Raw genomic sequence first — 15,215 nt, 5'->3', positions numbered from 1 at the left:
AAGAGGGTCAGCTTCCTTTTGTTCATCCCTAAATAATATGGAGAATTTTGATTAACTTCCTTTGAAGTTATAAACTGTATCTGTTTGCTTGGTCAAATACTAATTTTAAATATGAACATGAAGATACCTCTTAAAAAAGACATTTATGTAAAAGTTAAGTGTTTTAGTTGCCTATCGCTGTGTAACTACTCTAAAACGTAGTGATTTAAGACATCACTCGTTTTGTCGTCTCTGTTCTTTTGGCTGACTGAGCACAGCTGGGCGATTCTGCTTAATGTGATGTTGGCTGGGAATGTGGTCATCTAGGAGCTCAAATGGGCCAGAAAGCCCAAAATGGTCCTCTCAGGTTGCTGGCATTGATGCTGGCTGTCAAATGGGATCTCAGCAGGGTTGTTAACCAGAGCACCCAGTTCTCCTTCATTGGTTTCTTTATGTGGCTTGAATGGCTCATGTCATGGCAATTGGGTACCAAGGGGGAGCTTCTTGAGAATAAGCATTCTAAAAAGAAGGAGGCAGAAGTTTCCAGCCTCAGACATCATTTTACCACCCTGTAATGGTCAAAGCAGTTAAAAAACCAGCCCAGATTCTAGGGGAGGGAAATAAGCTCCACCTCTTAATGTGAGGAGCAGTCTGTATAGACTGGGAGGGAAGAAATTGTTGAGAGCCATCCTTGGAGACCACCACATGGAGGATTGAGAAAAAGCGTATTTCTGACTTACATTTTGGAATGATAGTTCTAAATCATGGGGGATGCAGAAGAATATTTCTTCATGTAATAAATGGGAATTGCTTCTTAATGTGGTATTTTAAAAATTCAGATGCACAAAAGTTATCCCTTACGTTCTTCTTCTCTCCAGATCTGTTACCTAAAGCAATAAAAAATGGCCAGAGGATCAGTGTCCGATGAGGAAATGATGGAGCTCAGAGAAGCTTTTGCCAAAGTTGGTGAGTAGACCTGGTACCCCAAATTGCATCATTCTCTTCTTCACTGAGTAGCTTCAGGGTAGATTCAATGAAATGGGAACATGAACAAAATTACAGAGGTGACAAGAAACCAGTAGTGTTCGTTTAGAGGAGCTGGGAGAACTTATTTTTGAAAGACGTGCTTCAAGAAAATTACTTTCTCTATGAAAACATGGAATTTGGACTCTACTCTTACATAGTTTGTTCCTAGAAATGGTTCCTAAGTCTCATCTTTTATATCTTGTCTTTTTTGCTGTTTCCTTGATTTTAATACCATCACATACTTTCTCTTGCTCTTTAGCACTAAACCTGTGGTTTCCTTAAGAGTTTCTATAAGAGTTCTTTGTGGAAACAGAGGTACCTTATAGATGACTCTTTTACTGTGGATGTTGAAAGTAATGCCAGTGCCCCTATTCAATAGTAACAGGCGTCTTGTGAGATTCTGACTCTTCCATGGGATCATGCCTCAATGCCTGAATGATAGCCTCTCTCATCCCTTCACCTTCCATCTAGTCTTCCCTCACCTCTCTCTCAAAGTTGTTGCCTGAATTGTCCTGCAGCTTCAGTGTATTGTGTACATTACAGATACTGATGGCAATGGATACATCAGCTTCAATGAGTTGAATGACTTGTTCAAGGCTGCTTGCTTGCCTTTGCCTGGGTACAGAGTAAGAGAAATTACAGAAAACCTGATGGCTACAGGTGATCTGGACCAAGATGGAAGGATCAGCTTTGATGAGTTTATCAAGGTGAGTACCATGTAGAATATCAGGAGACACATTTGAAACTCTTGGAACTTGAATTCCATTTTTAAAAATATCCAGAAAGACATTCCTTCCCTCCTTGCTTCAACATTACATATTCTTTCCTTTGTGATTTTCTTGATCACTGCTTGAGTTTCTAAAGATACGTTATATTTTTGCAGATTTTCCATGGCCTAAAAAGCACAGATGTTGCCAAGACCTTTAGAAAAGCAATCAATAAGAAGGAAGGGATTTGTGCGATCGGTGGTACTTCAGAGCAGTCTAGTGTTGGCACCCAACACTCCTATTCAGGTAGGCTTACCTCCTGGGTGGGAGCAGGATTTCAGGATTACAGATTCTAAACTTCATATTCAAACCTAAGGGATGTAAACAAAGACAGAAGCAAACAACTTTATGGATGACTCCCGATCTTCTTGTGACTAAGTGGGTCAGTTCCAGGTACGTAATACGGGAGCAGTCCTAGCTCTGGGTAGGGTCCAATACAAAATGATTTGATCAGCATTTAAACAATCATTAAAGGCTGCCCAAATTCCTTTCTAAATCTTATGGACAAAATTAGCTACTCAAGCTTCTATCTTTAAACTTCATGATAATTTTTAACACCTGCTAAGTGATCAAAAAATTATGTTTTCATTGATTTGGAATAAATGTGTATATTTATTCTGAAGGCTGCCATCCGACAGCCATAATGGAAACTTCCAACAGGCCAAACAGTATAGTTATTGCAACATTTCCAAAACTGAGTTCTTCAAAACGCTAGTTGATCTTAAAGATAAGCTCATGAGGCCGGGCGCGGTGACTCACACCTGTAATCCCAGCACTTTGGGAGGCCAAGGCCGGTGGATCACCTGAGGTCAGGAGTTGAAGACTAGCCTAGGCAGCACGGTGAAACCCCGTCTTTACTGGGTGCGGTGGCATATGCCTGTAATCCCAGCTACTCGGGAAGCTGAGGCAGGAGAATCGCTTGAGCCTGGGAGGCAGAGGTTGCAGTGAGCCAAGATTGCACCATTGCACTCCAGCCTGGCGACAGAGCAAGACTCTGTCTCAAAAAAAAAAAAAAAGAAAAAAGATAAGTTCATAATTAAATACCATCTATAGTTGCTAAGAGAATGTTTGGCCTTTTGTTTTTAAATACAGGAATTTTCAGAACCTTTGCTGGGGCAAAGGTGCATAAGGCAGAGACACACTACACAGTGTTTCCCGAACTTTTATGACTCAAGATTTCTCTGAGGGACACCACTGTTTTCAAAGACAGTTTGGGAAACACAGTGCTAGGCTATGAAGACATAACTTGAGCTTTTATTAAAACATCCATAAATCACTTTCTAGCAGCTTTACTGATAGGAAAAAAAGAGTACATCCAAATGATTTTGTTTTATAGCAATTTAATTATAATTGTATCAAGAAACTCAGAAATACAATGAGGATTGTCCACAGTGATCCAGCATTTAAACCAGCAGAGCAAAAAGAGGAATCCTGAGTTTTGTCCTGTAAGAATTAGATCACATTTGTATTTATATGTGCATGTATACATATATATACACACATATAAATAAAATATTTTTTATTATTTATGTATTTATATATAGAAAATAAACATATGTATATATTTGCTTCTAAATATAAATATATATCTGGATTATGCATATATATAGAAATAGATAGTTTTGGCCAGTGCGGCCTGCAATCCCAGCACTTTGGGAGGCTGAGGTGGGTGGATCACGAGGTCAGGAGATCAAGACTGTCCTGGCTAATACGGTGAAACCCCGTCTCTACTAAAAATACAAAAAATTAGCCGGGCATTGTGGCGGGCACCTGTAGTCCCAGCTACTGAGGAAGCTGAGGTAGGAGAATGGCGTGAACCCGGGAAGCGGAGCTTGCAGTGAGCTGAGCTCGCGCCACTGCACTCCAGTCTGGGCAACAGTGCGAGACTTCATCTTAAAAAAAAAAAGGAATAGAGAGTTTTTAAATCTGTTTGCTTTATGTTTTATGACTTGGAGTAAACATAGACTCAATGCCTATTTCCCAAGTGCTCTGAGATTTTTAAATGTTAATAAATATGAGATGATAAGATAATGGACTGAATAAACTCACATCTTTCTGCTGGGAATGAGAATTTAAGATCCACATCATAATTTTGTTTATAATAGAGTTTCACTTTGCAAATGAGCCAGTTTAATCATTTACTTGCAGAGGAAGAAAAGTATGCCTTTGTCAACTGGATAAACAAAGCCCTGGAAAATGATCCTGACTGTCGGCATGTCATCCCGATGAATCCAAACACGAATGATCTCTTTAATGCTGTTGGAGATGGCATTGTCCTTTGGTAAATAATACTTCTTTCTTGGTTGCCAAAGAGTTGCCCATTTTCTAGACCATCAACAATTAATTGTATTTATCCTAGGCCAACGTTGTTTGGTGCTCAGCTGCACCTAGAAGGCTTTTCTACACTTTCACTTGGCCAGGTCCAGGATGGCAAACGAAATTCAAAAACAATTTATAATGAGAAATGTAAAATTGCTACTGCTTGAGTGGAGGGGAGGGATACACATTATAGAGATAAACATGGAAGGTATAGTAACACCAAGCCAAAAGCATTAGATGTCTAATCAATGTATTAGATAATTAAGTGGGGGAAATTTGTAAAGTACTGATTAAATAATGACTATAGAAGGACATTAAAAAGTTTATCTGATGACAAGTTAAAAGTATAAAGGTGGATCAGGCATCAAATAGAAATGTTGACATTATACAAGCTCAGAAGTACATAGATAGTCTTTTATATAATGAGGACAATTTTCCTGGTTATATATTTTTGGAATATATGCTGCTTGCTTCATCTGAGCATGGCTCACCATGAAAGCAGATAGAATTGATAACAGCAGCAGGATGATGGAAGGAGTCCTTAAACTGTGGTCCTTAAGCAAAAAAACCTTTGAGTGGGGCACAGAAATCCACAACTCAAACATTGAGGACACCTGGAAAAGGGGGAATGCATCCTATCCACAGGAGGCCTCTAAATACGGTGCTGGTCAATGCAGCATGACGTCTTTGAAAATCCCTCTGTAGCTCTTGCTTCAGCAGGTTCTCTGTCTTCACAGGCCATGCTGTAAGTAAGATGACTTGAGGTGCTCAATATGTGGGAGACTCAGGACTTAAAGGAAACAATGGGTGGGCAAGACATTGAACTTTCTCCTCTGCTCTGACCAGAGCAATTCTACTTTTGATATTTTATTTATCAGAGTTTGTCCTGATAATTCATTTTTAAAAGGTTCAATTGCTATTTTTAAAAAATGAAAATTCTAGTTTTTAGGTTGCTATCCAAGGCCCCCCATGGTCTTCCCTCAATCTCCTAGTTTTACCTTCTAAGACCCCTGTGACTCATTGGTAGTCAGCCTAGGGCACTGAGAAGAATATAAAAATGTTATAACATGATTAACTGAAGATATAAAGTTTGGTCTGGTGTCAAATAGAAATGTAGGTATTATATAAGCTCAGAATTTTATAGATAGTCTTTTATATAATGTGGACAATTTTCATGGCTAAGAAAATAAAGTATTTATGGTAGAATTACTTTGGTTATCCACCCAGAATTTCCTAATGTGCTAAGAAAATCAGGATAATTTTGCAGCTGTTTAGGTGAGAGAATGAAGCGGGGTCCTCATTTCCAACCTCAATATATTAATATGGCTTCAGTAGTATTCACCTTTCCCGCAGATAGTTTGAGTCTAGTCAAATGGCATAACTGATTTTATGTCTAAACATCACAGAGTCTGTTGCTGTCTTCTTTGATTATGGTCTTGCTAGAATTTAAATTCAATATTACTGGGCTCTGTTATTCAGAAGACAGCTTTCTTTAATTTAAGTGTTTCTCTTTCAGTAAAATGATCAATCTGTCAGTGCCAGACACAATTGATGAAAGAACAATCAACAAAAAGAAGCTCACCCCTTTCACCATTCAGGTATGTCTTCCCACCATTACCGTAATACAGGATTTGTTTGGCATCAATGAGCATCATAACTGCTGAGTCAGCCTTTTTCAGGGGCTAAGACATCATTCGCAAAACCTGGGCTTTGGGCTGGTGACTAGTCATACTTCAGGGATAAAGGGATACATTTCTGAGAAGCAAGGAAGGGAGACTGGTGGAGTGGTAGCAGCTGGGGCTTTGTATGTTTTGTTTTGGCCACTTAGGAATAAAATTCACTTTGGCTAAAGTTTTAACTCAAGCTTTTCTTAGCAATTTATCTTTGATTTGATGCCAAATAAATAGCATTTCAGCTGAAAACATAAGCCTTTCTAAGAAGCAAGGGGTGAAAAATGGGAAGTACTCTGGCAGCCTTCATAGCAATATTGGCCACAGCCACGAGTATAATAGATATAACTTGCTTTTATTCCATCAATTTGTTGATTAACTGGAATAGTAACCAGCAGTAAGTGTATTTCTGTGTAGTGTTCCAATATTTTAACATTATTGTAATTCTCTTGCTAAGAAACCATATCTAACTTCTTAAATCATCAACAATACATTATCTCCTGTGTGGATTTAAGCAACCTTGTGTACTTTAAAAATGGAAATGAACCAAATTGAGAACAATGATTAAACACGTATGAATGCATTTAATGTTAAATTTACTCATAATCTTGACCATATATAGAAACAGTATTTTTCACTCATCATTTGAGCACTAGAACAAGGACCCACTTTTCTTCCGATACTTATTTTCCTAATTCACTGGTAGCCTTTGCTTTGTTTTTAATTTGTCAATTAAAACAATTTCTATACATCTCTGACACTGATATCTCTTCCTTTTTAAACCCAAGAATAGTACATAGAGAGTCTGGACTGAAAACTTCCTTGACTCTGTCCCGACTATATGTGAGTTACATTACCTGCATTGTTGTTACTCATAAGAACATAGACTCTATGAGTGTGTGTGTGTATACTCGGGTTCCCTCGTTATTACGGATACTCAACAAATCGACCTAGTGAAAACCACTCCATCTTTTCCAGGAATTTTAATTGTATCTATTTTTCATTTTCATTTTCTTTTTTCTTTTTTTTTTTTTTTGAGATAGAGTTTCACTCTTGTCGCCCAGGCTGGAGTGCAATGGCGCGATCTCGGCTCACTGCAACTTCTGCCTCCTGGGTTCAAGAGATTCTCCTGCCTCAGCCTCCTGAGTAGCTGGAAATTATAGGCACCCGCCACCACACCCAGCTGATTTTTGTATTTTTAGTAGAAATGGGGTTTCACCATGTTGGTCAGACTGGTCTCAAACTACTGACCTTAGTTGATCCACCCGCCTTGACCTCTCAAAGTGCTGGGATTACAGGTATGAGCCACCGTGCCCAGCCTTTTTCATTTTCTTAACACCCAATCTGCAAGTCAAAAACCTCTTCTGCTACTCTCTTTTATGATCTTGATTTACATCAACAATCATCTTGTTCATGATGGCCAGTGACAGGACAATGACTTCCTCAAAGGTGCCCCTTTATTGTTGGCCGGTAGAGATGTTGTATGTGTCAGCTTCATCACAGAGCAAGATGGAAAAATATAGGCCTCATTAGTCTCATGCCAACCAGAATGGGCCTTCAAGTTACAGTGCTGGTTTGATTGAATGGACCACTGCAGGAGCTCGGTGTCTGGGTTACTGGATTTTTTCTTCTGGTTATGAGTCATTGTTTTTTTCTCAATGTTAAAATGAGTGAAGACCATGACTCTCAACCTGTGACCTTCACAGAAGGAAAACATTGTTGCTGTTGCCATCAGTATTGTTTGACATCTACAAAGTAATAGAACAAAAACTTGCATACTTTTTCTCCCTCAGGAAAATCTGAACTTGGCTCTGAACTCTGCCTCAGCCATTGGGTGCCATGTGGTCAACATAGGGGCTGAGGACCTGAAGGAGGGGAAGCCTTATCTGGTCCTGGGACTTCTGTGGCAAGTCATCAAGATTGGGTTATTTGCTGACATCGAACTCAGCAGAAATGAAGGTAAGAGCAAGTCCCAAAGGTCATGACACAGCTTTCTAATAACTTATACGTTGGGGACTGTAGGAGGAAGATGTCAGAAATTCTCAAGTTTTGAAAACTACACGGTTATATTGATTCCGTGGTGTTCATGTAATAGATTCTAGACACACAGACCAGACATTTGTTAATGATAGAGCAAAAGCTTTTTAAGACCACAGACTAACAATAATGCTTGTTTGGAGCATAGGGCTCAGTCTTGAATATTTGGCACTGTAACCTCAAGAGGTTTCTTCAGAGCTCACTTTGCCTTTAGATACTTTGTAACAAATAAGAGGACTTTTAACTTGCATTTTGTGAAGCAAGCAACTCACATTCATATGCTATAGCGATGGTACCAGATTAGGAGGAACTTGGTCTATTTCTTATCAAAACTATAGAGGAAGGTATAGGTCAAAGGGTTCAAGGTTGCAATTATATGGGATGAATAAGTAGAAATCTAAACAGCGTGAGGGCTATAGTTAATAATATTGTGCTGTATATTGGTAATTTGCCAAGAAAGTAGATTTCAGGTACTCTTCCTACAAAAAAAAAAAGAAAGGGAAGGGAGGGAGGGAGGGAGGGAAGGAAGGAAGGAAGGAACGAACGAAGGAAAGAAGGAAGAAAGGAAGGAAGGAAGGAAGGAAGGAAGAAGGAAGGAAGGAAACGATATGAGATGTGGGTATGTTAATTTCCTTGACCAACAGTAACCACCTTACTATGTATGTGTCTACCAAGATAAGTATACCAAAACATCACGTTATACACCTTAAATCTATACAGGATAGAATAAAAAATTTTTAAAGACTGTAGAAAATTCCATTTAGGGTTTCAGAGTTCTCAACTAAATATGTAGCTGTCAATCTTATTGTGTCTTCTCTCAGCATCTTATCTGTGTTTAAACAGTGACAGCCCCATGGCTTAGACAGAGGTAGCCAACCTTGGTAAGTATCATACAAAACACAATGTTATCTTTTAGTTTTCAGGTAGGAATCCTACCAATATGAAATCTGTAGCCAAGTTCTAGTCTTTAGTTACACATACTTTTTATTTGCATGTCCAAATCACAATAACCAATGAAGAATCCTAAAATATTATTTAAAAACCAGTGTATTAAAAATAATATAAAGAAGGCGGGGGAGAGGAAATAGGGATCTTAGAACCTCTGAGAAAGAATATTGATCTTCAAATAATGACCTCAGCTAAATTTAAACCTTCTAGCTAAGCAAAAAATATTTACTTGTCTGGGAAAACATAGAGGAGAGTTGATTACATTAGAGAGTTGCTATAATTAGGCAGGTAAGCACTTGAAATATAAAACACCTATGGGAATAGACAAGAGAACATTGTTATTATTACAAAATTGATCTCTTAAAAGCCAAAGTGTTGTAATATTGTGGAATGTGGTTTGACAGACCCAGCAAAACATCCGAGCCATAGCCTTGGTTACTTTTATGGCTCTGCCCAAATGTTCTTAAACATAGCATTGAGATTCACTGTGCCTTGTTTTCTCCATCTGAAAAATGGGGACAATATATAAGCTCACAATAGCTTACACCTCTTTTAAGGGAATAATAATAAAATATTTAATCCTTGGGAAAGGCTACAAGAACCTTTACCCCAAAGAGGTAACGTTGCTATCTTTAGCTTTTTAGCAGAGCTCAATGAAAGTTACAACCATGGGAGCAGTGGCTCATGCCTGTAATCCCAGCACTTTGGGAGGCCGAGGTGGGCGGATCATGAGGTCAGGAGATCGAGACCATCCTGGCTAACACAGTGAAACCCTGTCTCTACTAAAAATACAAAAAATTAGCTGGGCGTGGTGGCAGGTGCCTGTAGTCCCAGCTACTCTGCAGGCTGAGGCAGGAGAATGGCGTGAACCCGGGAGGCAGAACTTGCAGTGAGCCGAGATCACACCACTGCACTCCAGCCTGGGCAACAGAGCAAGACTCCATCACAAAAAAAAAAAAAAAAAAAAAGAAAGCTATAACCAAGCCCTCCCTCCCCCAACATCACTGCATTTATTTTTCTTTGTTTTTTTGTGCTTCTTTAGCTCTGATTGCTCTTTTGAGAGAAGGTGAGAGCCTGGAAGATTTGATGAAACTCTCCCCTGAAGAGCTGTTGCTGAGGTGGGCTAATTACCACCTGGAAAATGCAGGCTGCAACAAAATTGGCAACTTCAGTACTGACATCAAGGTAGGAGGAGCGTTGTTTGAACATGACTCTTTGCAGCAGTGAAGGGGAATTCGGGCATTAATAAAGACAAAGATTTGGGGCTTCATCTCTTCAGAAGCTCCAGGGTTAGTCTGGTGCGGTTTTGGAGGTGCTCACTGTCCTTAAGGGCCCATCTGCTGCTCTAGTCCTGGGCCACACACAGATCTGCCCAGAGTCCTAGTGCAGCGTCTCAATTGGAGTTTCCATATTAGAAAGTAGAGGGACAAAGGTGAGCTAGAGGAAGAGCAAGAGAACAGTCTGCTGTCCAAGTAAAGGGAATATATGTAGGTCTCTAATGTCTCTGGTTTCATAAATGGGAGCAGCAGATGGGAATTCATTTTAAAAAATTAAATGAAGATGACTCTTCTAGTTACACTAATAATAGCAAACATGGTGTCTGCAACATGCCAGGCACTGTTCCAACTGATTTATATGTGTATTCTCTTACTGAATCCTTACAACAACCCCATGAGATAAGGGTTATCATCCTCTCATTTTACAGATAAAGAGACAAAGAGGTCCATAGGGGAAAGGCTGAGGCAGGAATACACTGTGGTTTTCAAGTATATGAAAAGTTCCATGTCAAGGTGAAAGAACACAGCTCTTGGCCATGATGACAGATGGATGAAGATAGAAAGTGGTTAAGGAGTAGAAAGGAGTGGAAAGCGGTCCCTAGAAGGAAAGAGAGGAGATGCTGGGATGCAACACCAGGAAAATACTTCAGTCTCCACTTTCTCAAAAGTTAAATAACTTTTCCCCATAGAGGAAGAGTCAGAGGAAAGTTCACATGACTCAACAGGAGTACACCTAGGCTTGTAATTCTCTGAGTAACAGTTTCCCACTGCCGCACGACGTGCATTCAGTGGCATTTAGAACTCAGGGTGTGTCAGGCACCATGCCAGTCAGAGTCAAGCTTCTAGATGGAAAGCCCCCATTTCTTAGGATCTAAGCTAAATCCGTCTTTCTAACTATGCATCTTTCGTGGGTTATTAACATTTTTCTAGCACCACCAACCAAACTGGGGTTTAACAGGAGCTGGCTATCATGATCTCCCTTGGTGGTCAACAGTTAAGCTCTACAGTTGTAAAACATTTCAGCCAAAATGAGGCTGTCTGATCTCAGCTGTAAATTTACTTAATTTCCTATCATTAAATGGCTGTGTTCTCTAGAACAACCGTTTTGTGCTTTGGGAAGTGTCTGTATGAGATGGGAACTGGCCAGATGAGCACTTACTTATGCAGTGTTGTGCCTGTTCTCTGGCAGCAGCTGCACGGCGACTGACCGCACTGTCATGTGTATGGCTGAGTAGCCAGCAACCTTGGGTGATGTCTTTAAATCATGTAGAATTGACAAAGGTGAGAACACCCAGGCTAGAGCGAGTGAGAAAGGCTCATAAGAGTCAGGTGAAATGAGGTTACTCTTAGCCAAAATAAAAAGACGTAACCCGGGGTAAGCAGATGGTATTGGTGCCTACCACCTGTATGTGACTGTCACTGACTTCAAAAGAGCTACAGTGAAAGGTCAGAGAAGGGAGGGTAGAAAGAAGAGAGATGAAGATCAGTTTTCCCAGGTGCAACATCAATGGCTCACACTCTGGTTCTCATCTTTCTGATGCCAAAAGTGGGGAGCATACCTCTCCTCTGCCCATGCCTTTCCTACCCTAACCAGTTGTAGGAAAAAAAAAAAAAAAAGCAGCTGATTTTTCAATGTTTAAGAGAAATTGAGATACTATTAAATGATTTAAATAAACTACCTGAAAATCTGTATGCTTTCATTGACTAAAAATAAATTTGTATTTTAAGACTATAATTCTGAGAATTCTTTTTGCCAATAACCATATTTTCAGAATCTAAGAAAACTTGAGAATTTAATACCCGTATCTAATCTGCTATAACTAAATTGAACCATTTTTCTAGCTTCTAGATAAACATGAAATGCACTTATCTTAATATTTCTCCTTTTACATAAAGATTGCTTGTTAATGCTTCAGTCTTCTGTCTTTGACATCTTTGTTTTTCTCTTGCTGATTGTTCATTTAAATGTATTTTTAAACTCTGCTTTAAACTTCTGCTTCCTTTTTCTGTCACTTTTTTTTTAATTAAACCTTAGCTGACTGACTTCTACAGCAATATAAAGGTATATATATATTTTCCTGTATACAATTTAATACATGTAAATAAGTTGTTTTTCTCCCCTAAAGACAACAGAATAATATCCACTTCTTTAGGGTGACTTTTGCGCATATCTTGTCTATTTTATTGTTACACTCCTTTTAAAAAGAAAAACAAATGTGATATGTAAAGAGACACATAGAACATTCAAATTAGTGAATGTTTCTAGCTTTGTTAATTAAGTTACATTCTTGAATGATAGCTGAATATGAAATAAAATGTTTACTTTTGGGAAATCATTGTTGTGCTAAGTATGTAATTAGCTGTGCTATTTTGAAATTGGAATTTCTTAATTTCTCACAGGACTCAAAAGCTTATTACCACCTGCTTGAGCAGGTGGCTCCAAAAGGAGATGAAGAAGGCATTCCTGCTGTTGTTATTGACATGTCAGGACTGCGGGTAAGGCCAGGTCCCGGTTGTGTTTGGAGAACATGATGCTGCTTTCACGTTGGCAGTTCCATTGCCCTGTGTGGCCCTGACTCTGGAGTTCCATGACTGGGCATTTCTGCCTAAAGCCCTGTTAAAACTGTAAAACTGGGCAGTTTGGGATAATAATTGATGAAAACTGAATCTGGAAATACAACATTAAAGAAAGAAACCAATAGTAATTAAACGCCATCCAGCATGCTAGGCAATTCTGTATACGTTCATCTTTTAGTAGACTCTATAACCCCACATGGGTCTGAATGTTACGATGAAACCTCTGTTTTGCCGCCACTTTAGTATTGATCTTGAGAAGTCACTTTGCCTGTTTGTGTGCCTCATTTAATATCATTGGAGTTAAATCCAATGAGTTCATACTGAAGTCAACTGATTCCTAATGAGAAGTAGAGTCAAAGTAAATGAGAAGTGAAGCTCATAGAATGCATAATGTGTAGTGTTATCTAGTAAAGTGTCATTTTTAAAAATTTTTTATTTTTAGACAGTCTCGCTCTGTCGCCCAGGCTAGAGTGCAGTGGCAAGATCTTGGCTCACTGCCAGCTCTGCCTCCCGGGTTCACGCCATTCTGCCATTCTCCTGGCTCAGCCGCATGAGTAGCTGAGACTATAGGCGCCTGCCACCATGCCCGGCTAATTTTTTGTATTTTTAGTAGAGACAGGGTTTCACCGTGTTAGCCAGGATGGTCTCGATCTCCTGATCTCGTGATCTGCCCGCCTCGGCCCCCCAAAGTGCTGGGATTACAGACATGAACCACCGAGCCCGGCCTAGTAAAGTGTCATATTGAGAAATAATCCTAATTTAAAGTTTTGTTTTCTGAAAATTGGTGGTTTCATATACTTTAAGGACAGTGGGCCATATTTCAACAAAATTTTAGTGTTTTAAGAGTCACTTACAAATGGCTGGAGGTTCTGTAAAATTATTTGAGCACATTGAGTGGTTCAAAATCTGAAGTCTGCAAAAATAAAATTGACATTATATATTTATCAATAACAATATGTAGGTTAACTGATAAAATTTATTTTGTTTGGGTTGCAAGTATACCAACTCAATGTGGAGATGGTGGTTATGCTAATCACATGCTCTTATTGGCAAGTGTAAATATCTTTTGTGAACTGGTTATGGGAATATATAAATAAAATTTTTTGATAGACAATCTCATGACATCTGTGGAAGAAAAAAATAAAAAGGAATCTTAATGGTTGGAAATAATTAAGATAAACTCAAATGATAAATTTTCGGAATCTACTGCATCTCTTTTGAAACAGGGCAACCAACCATTCCTCTGAAATAGTTTGATAATGGAGATGAGAGACCTTCATTACTTAACCTCTGAGATTCCTTTTACTTGTGACTTTCTGATTTTGGTGCAGGTGCGTGTAGGTAACAATGTGCTGTTATTAAGTGTTTGCCTGAGACTAATGGTTTCAGTGAGATTCCCATTTCTTTTCACATTATGCAATCTGCTTTGTGCATGGAGAGTCTTGACCCAGCCCTGAGACATCCTTTTGCATTGCAGGAGAAGGATGACATCCAGAGGGCAGAATGCATGTTGCAGCAGGCGGAGAGGCTGGGCTGCCGGCAGTTTGTCACAGCCACAGATGTTGTCCGAGGGAACCCCAAGTTGAACTTGGCTTTTATTGCCAACCTCTTTAACAGATACCCTGCCCTGCACAAACCAGAGAACCAGGACATTGACTGGGGGGCTCTTGAAGGTAACTAACTGCAAACTACTTGCTTAAGATGGGGAAAGGCACTCACAATTCTAATTCAATGGCAATTCAAACTCACTTCCTAAGCAAATATAAACTATTTGCACGTGCAAACAGGCCATTAATTCTCTGGTATGCAACAAAGAGAATAAATAGATTCATCAAGTCAATTTCAGCAAAGCAGGAGTAATTAAATACCATTATATCGTGTCCATTATACAAAGACTTCATCCATTATCAGAATTAAATGTTTTAGGAAAGATAATACATTTAATTATTAGATGAAATAAATCTGGAGTTTCAAAAAGATAATTTATGTACTTAATAGACTGTGTTGATTCCTAGAGGCAAGAAACTGCCACGATTCATTATCAAAAAATGATATTTAATGTACGCTGGGATATGCTTACTGAGTTTTGGTTTGTTTTGTTTCTTATGGGAGGTACAGAAAAGAATTTTGAGGCAGAATCCCTAACAGTTGTATTTTTCAGGTTAATGCTCTAGGATTCAACAAAAAGTATATAGCTTTAATTAGATTCTACCAGCTAGAGGTGCCAGAGATGTTTACTTGATTTTTTTTAAAAAGTCATGAACTAGTCCCAATATTGAGACAAAAAGGTCAATTAATATTAAATGAATGTCATGCAAGCAAGGAGATTCAGATCTGAAGTCTGAGTTGATCCTTTTCCACAGCACTTTACTCTCACTAGAAATGCAGCATAATCGTGCTTCCATACTCCTGCATTTGTGTCATTTGCTGAATTATGGTCAAGGGGTTGTGTGCATTTTGTTGACTCCCAAATCTATATATCCAGCCCACTAATCACCCATTTCAACTGCTTCTAGAATATTTCTGTTTGGGTCCTTGGCTACCATTTGAGGTGCAGCATATGCAAAACAGAATTGATTGTTTTCCCTCCCACCCACAACCATTGCCTTTCCAGC

The 15,215-nt window shown here is 39.0% G+C and overlaps 1 protein-coding gene across 2 annotated transcripts in view; it reads left to right on the top strand.

The window, feature by feature from the left end:
• LCP1 (lymphocyte cytosolic protein 1) overlaps positions 1 to 15,215 on the top strand; it is a 57,832-nt gene that overhangs the window by 22,988 nt on the left and 19,629 nt on the right. For both annotated transcript variants that reach the window (XM_050766194.1, XM_050766195.1), the window contains exons 3-11: positions 858 to 945; positions 1,549 to 1,712; positions 1,889 to 2,018; positions 3,921 to 4,053; positions 5,608 to 5,689; positions 7,555 to 7,720; positions 9,789 to 9,931; positions 12,424 to 12,519; positions 14,078 to 14,273. In XM_050766194.1, coding sequence (XP_050622151.1) covers positions 882 to 945; positions 1,549 to 1,712; positions 1,889 to 2,018; positions 3,921 to 4,053; positions 5,608 to 5,689; positions 7,555 to 7,720; positions 9,789 to 9,931; positions 12,424 to 12,519; positions 14,078 to 14,273 — 1,174 coding nt within the window. In that variant the 5' untranslated portion in view covers positions 858 to 881. The remainder of the gene's footprint in view (positions 1 to 857; positions 946 to 1,548; positions 1,713 to 1,888; positions 2,019 to 3,920; positions 4,054 to 5,607; positions 5,690 to 7,554; positions 7,721 to 9,788; positions 9,932 to 12,423; positions 12,520 to 14,077; positions 14,274 to 15,215) is intronic.

The sequence above is a fragment of the Macaca thibetana genome, chromosome 17 (genome assembly GCF_024542745.1).
Source record: "Macaca thibetana thibetana isolate TM-01 chromosome 17, ASM2454274v1, whole genome shotgun sequence".
In the NCBI taxonomy this organism is placed as follows: Eukaryota; Metazoa; Chordata; class Mammalia; order Primates; family Cercopithecidae; genus Macaca; species Macaca thibetana.
The sequence above is the reverse complement of the archived record's forward strand: the minus strand, read 5'-3'. Positions and strand labels throughout refer to the sequence as shown.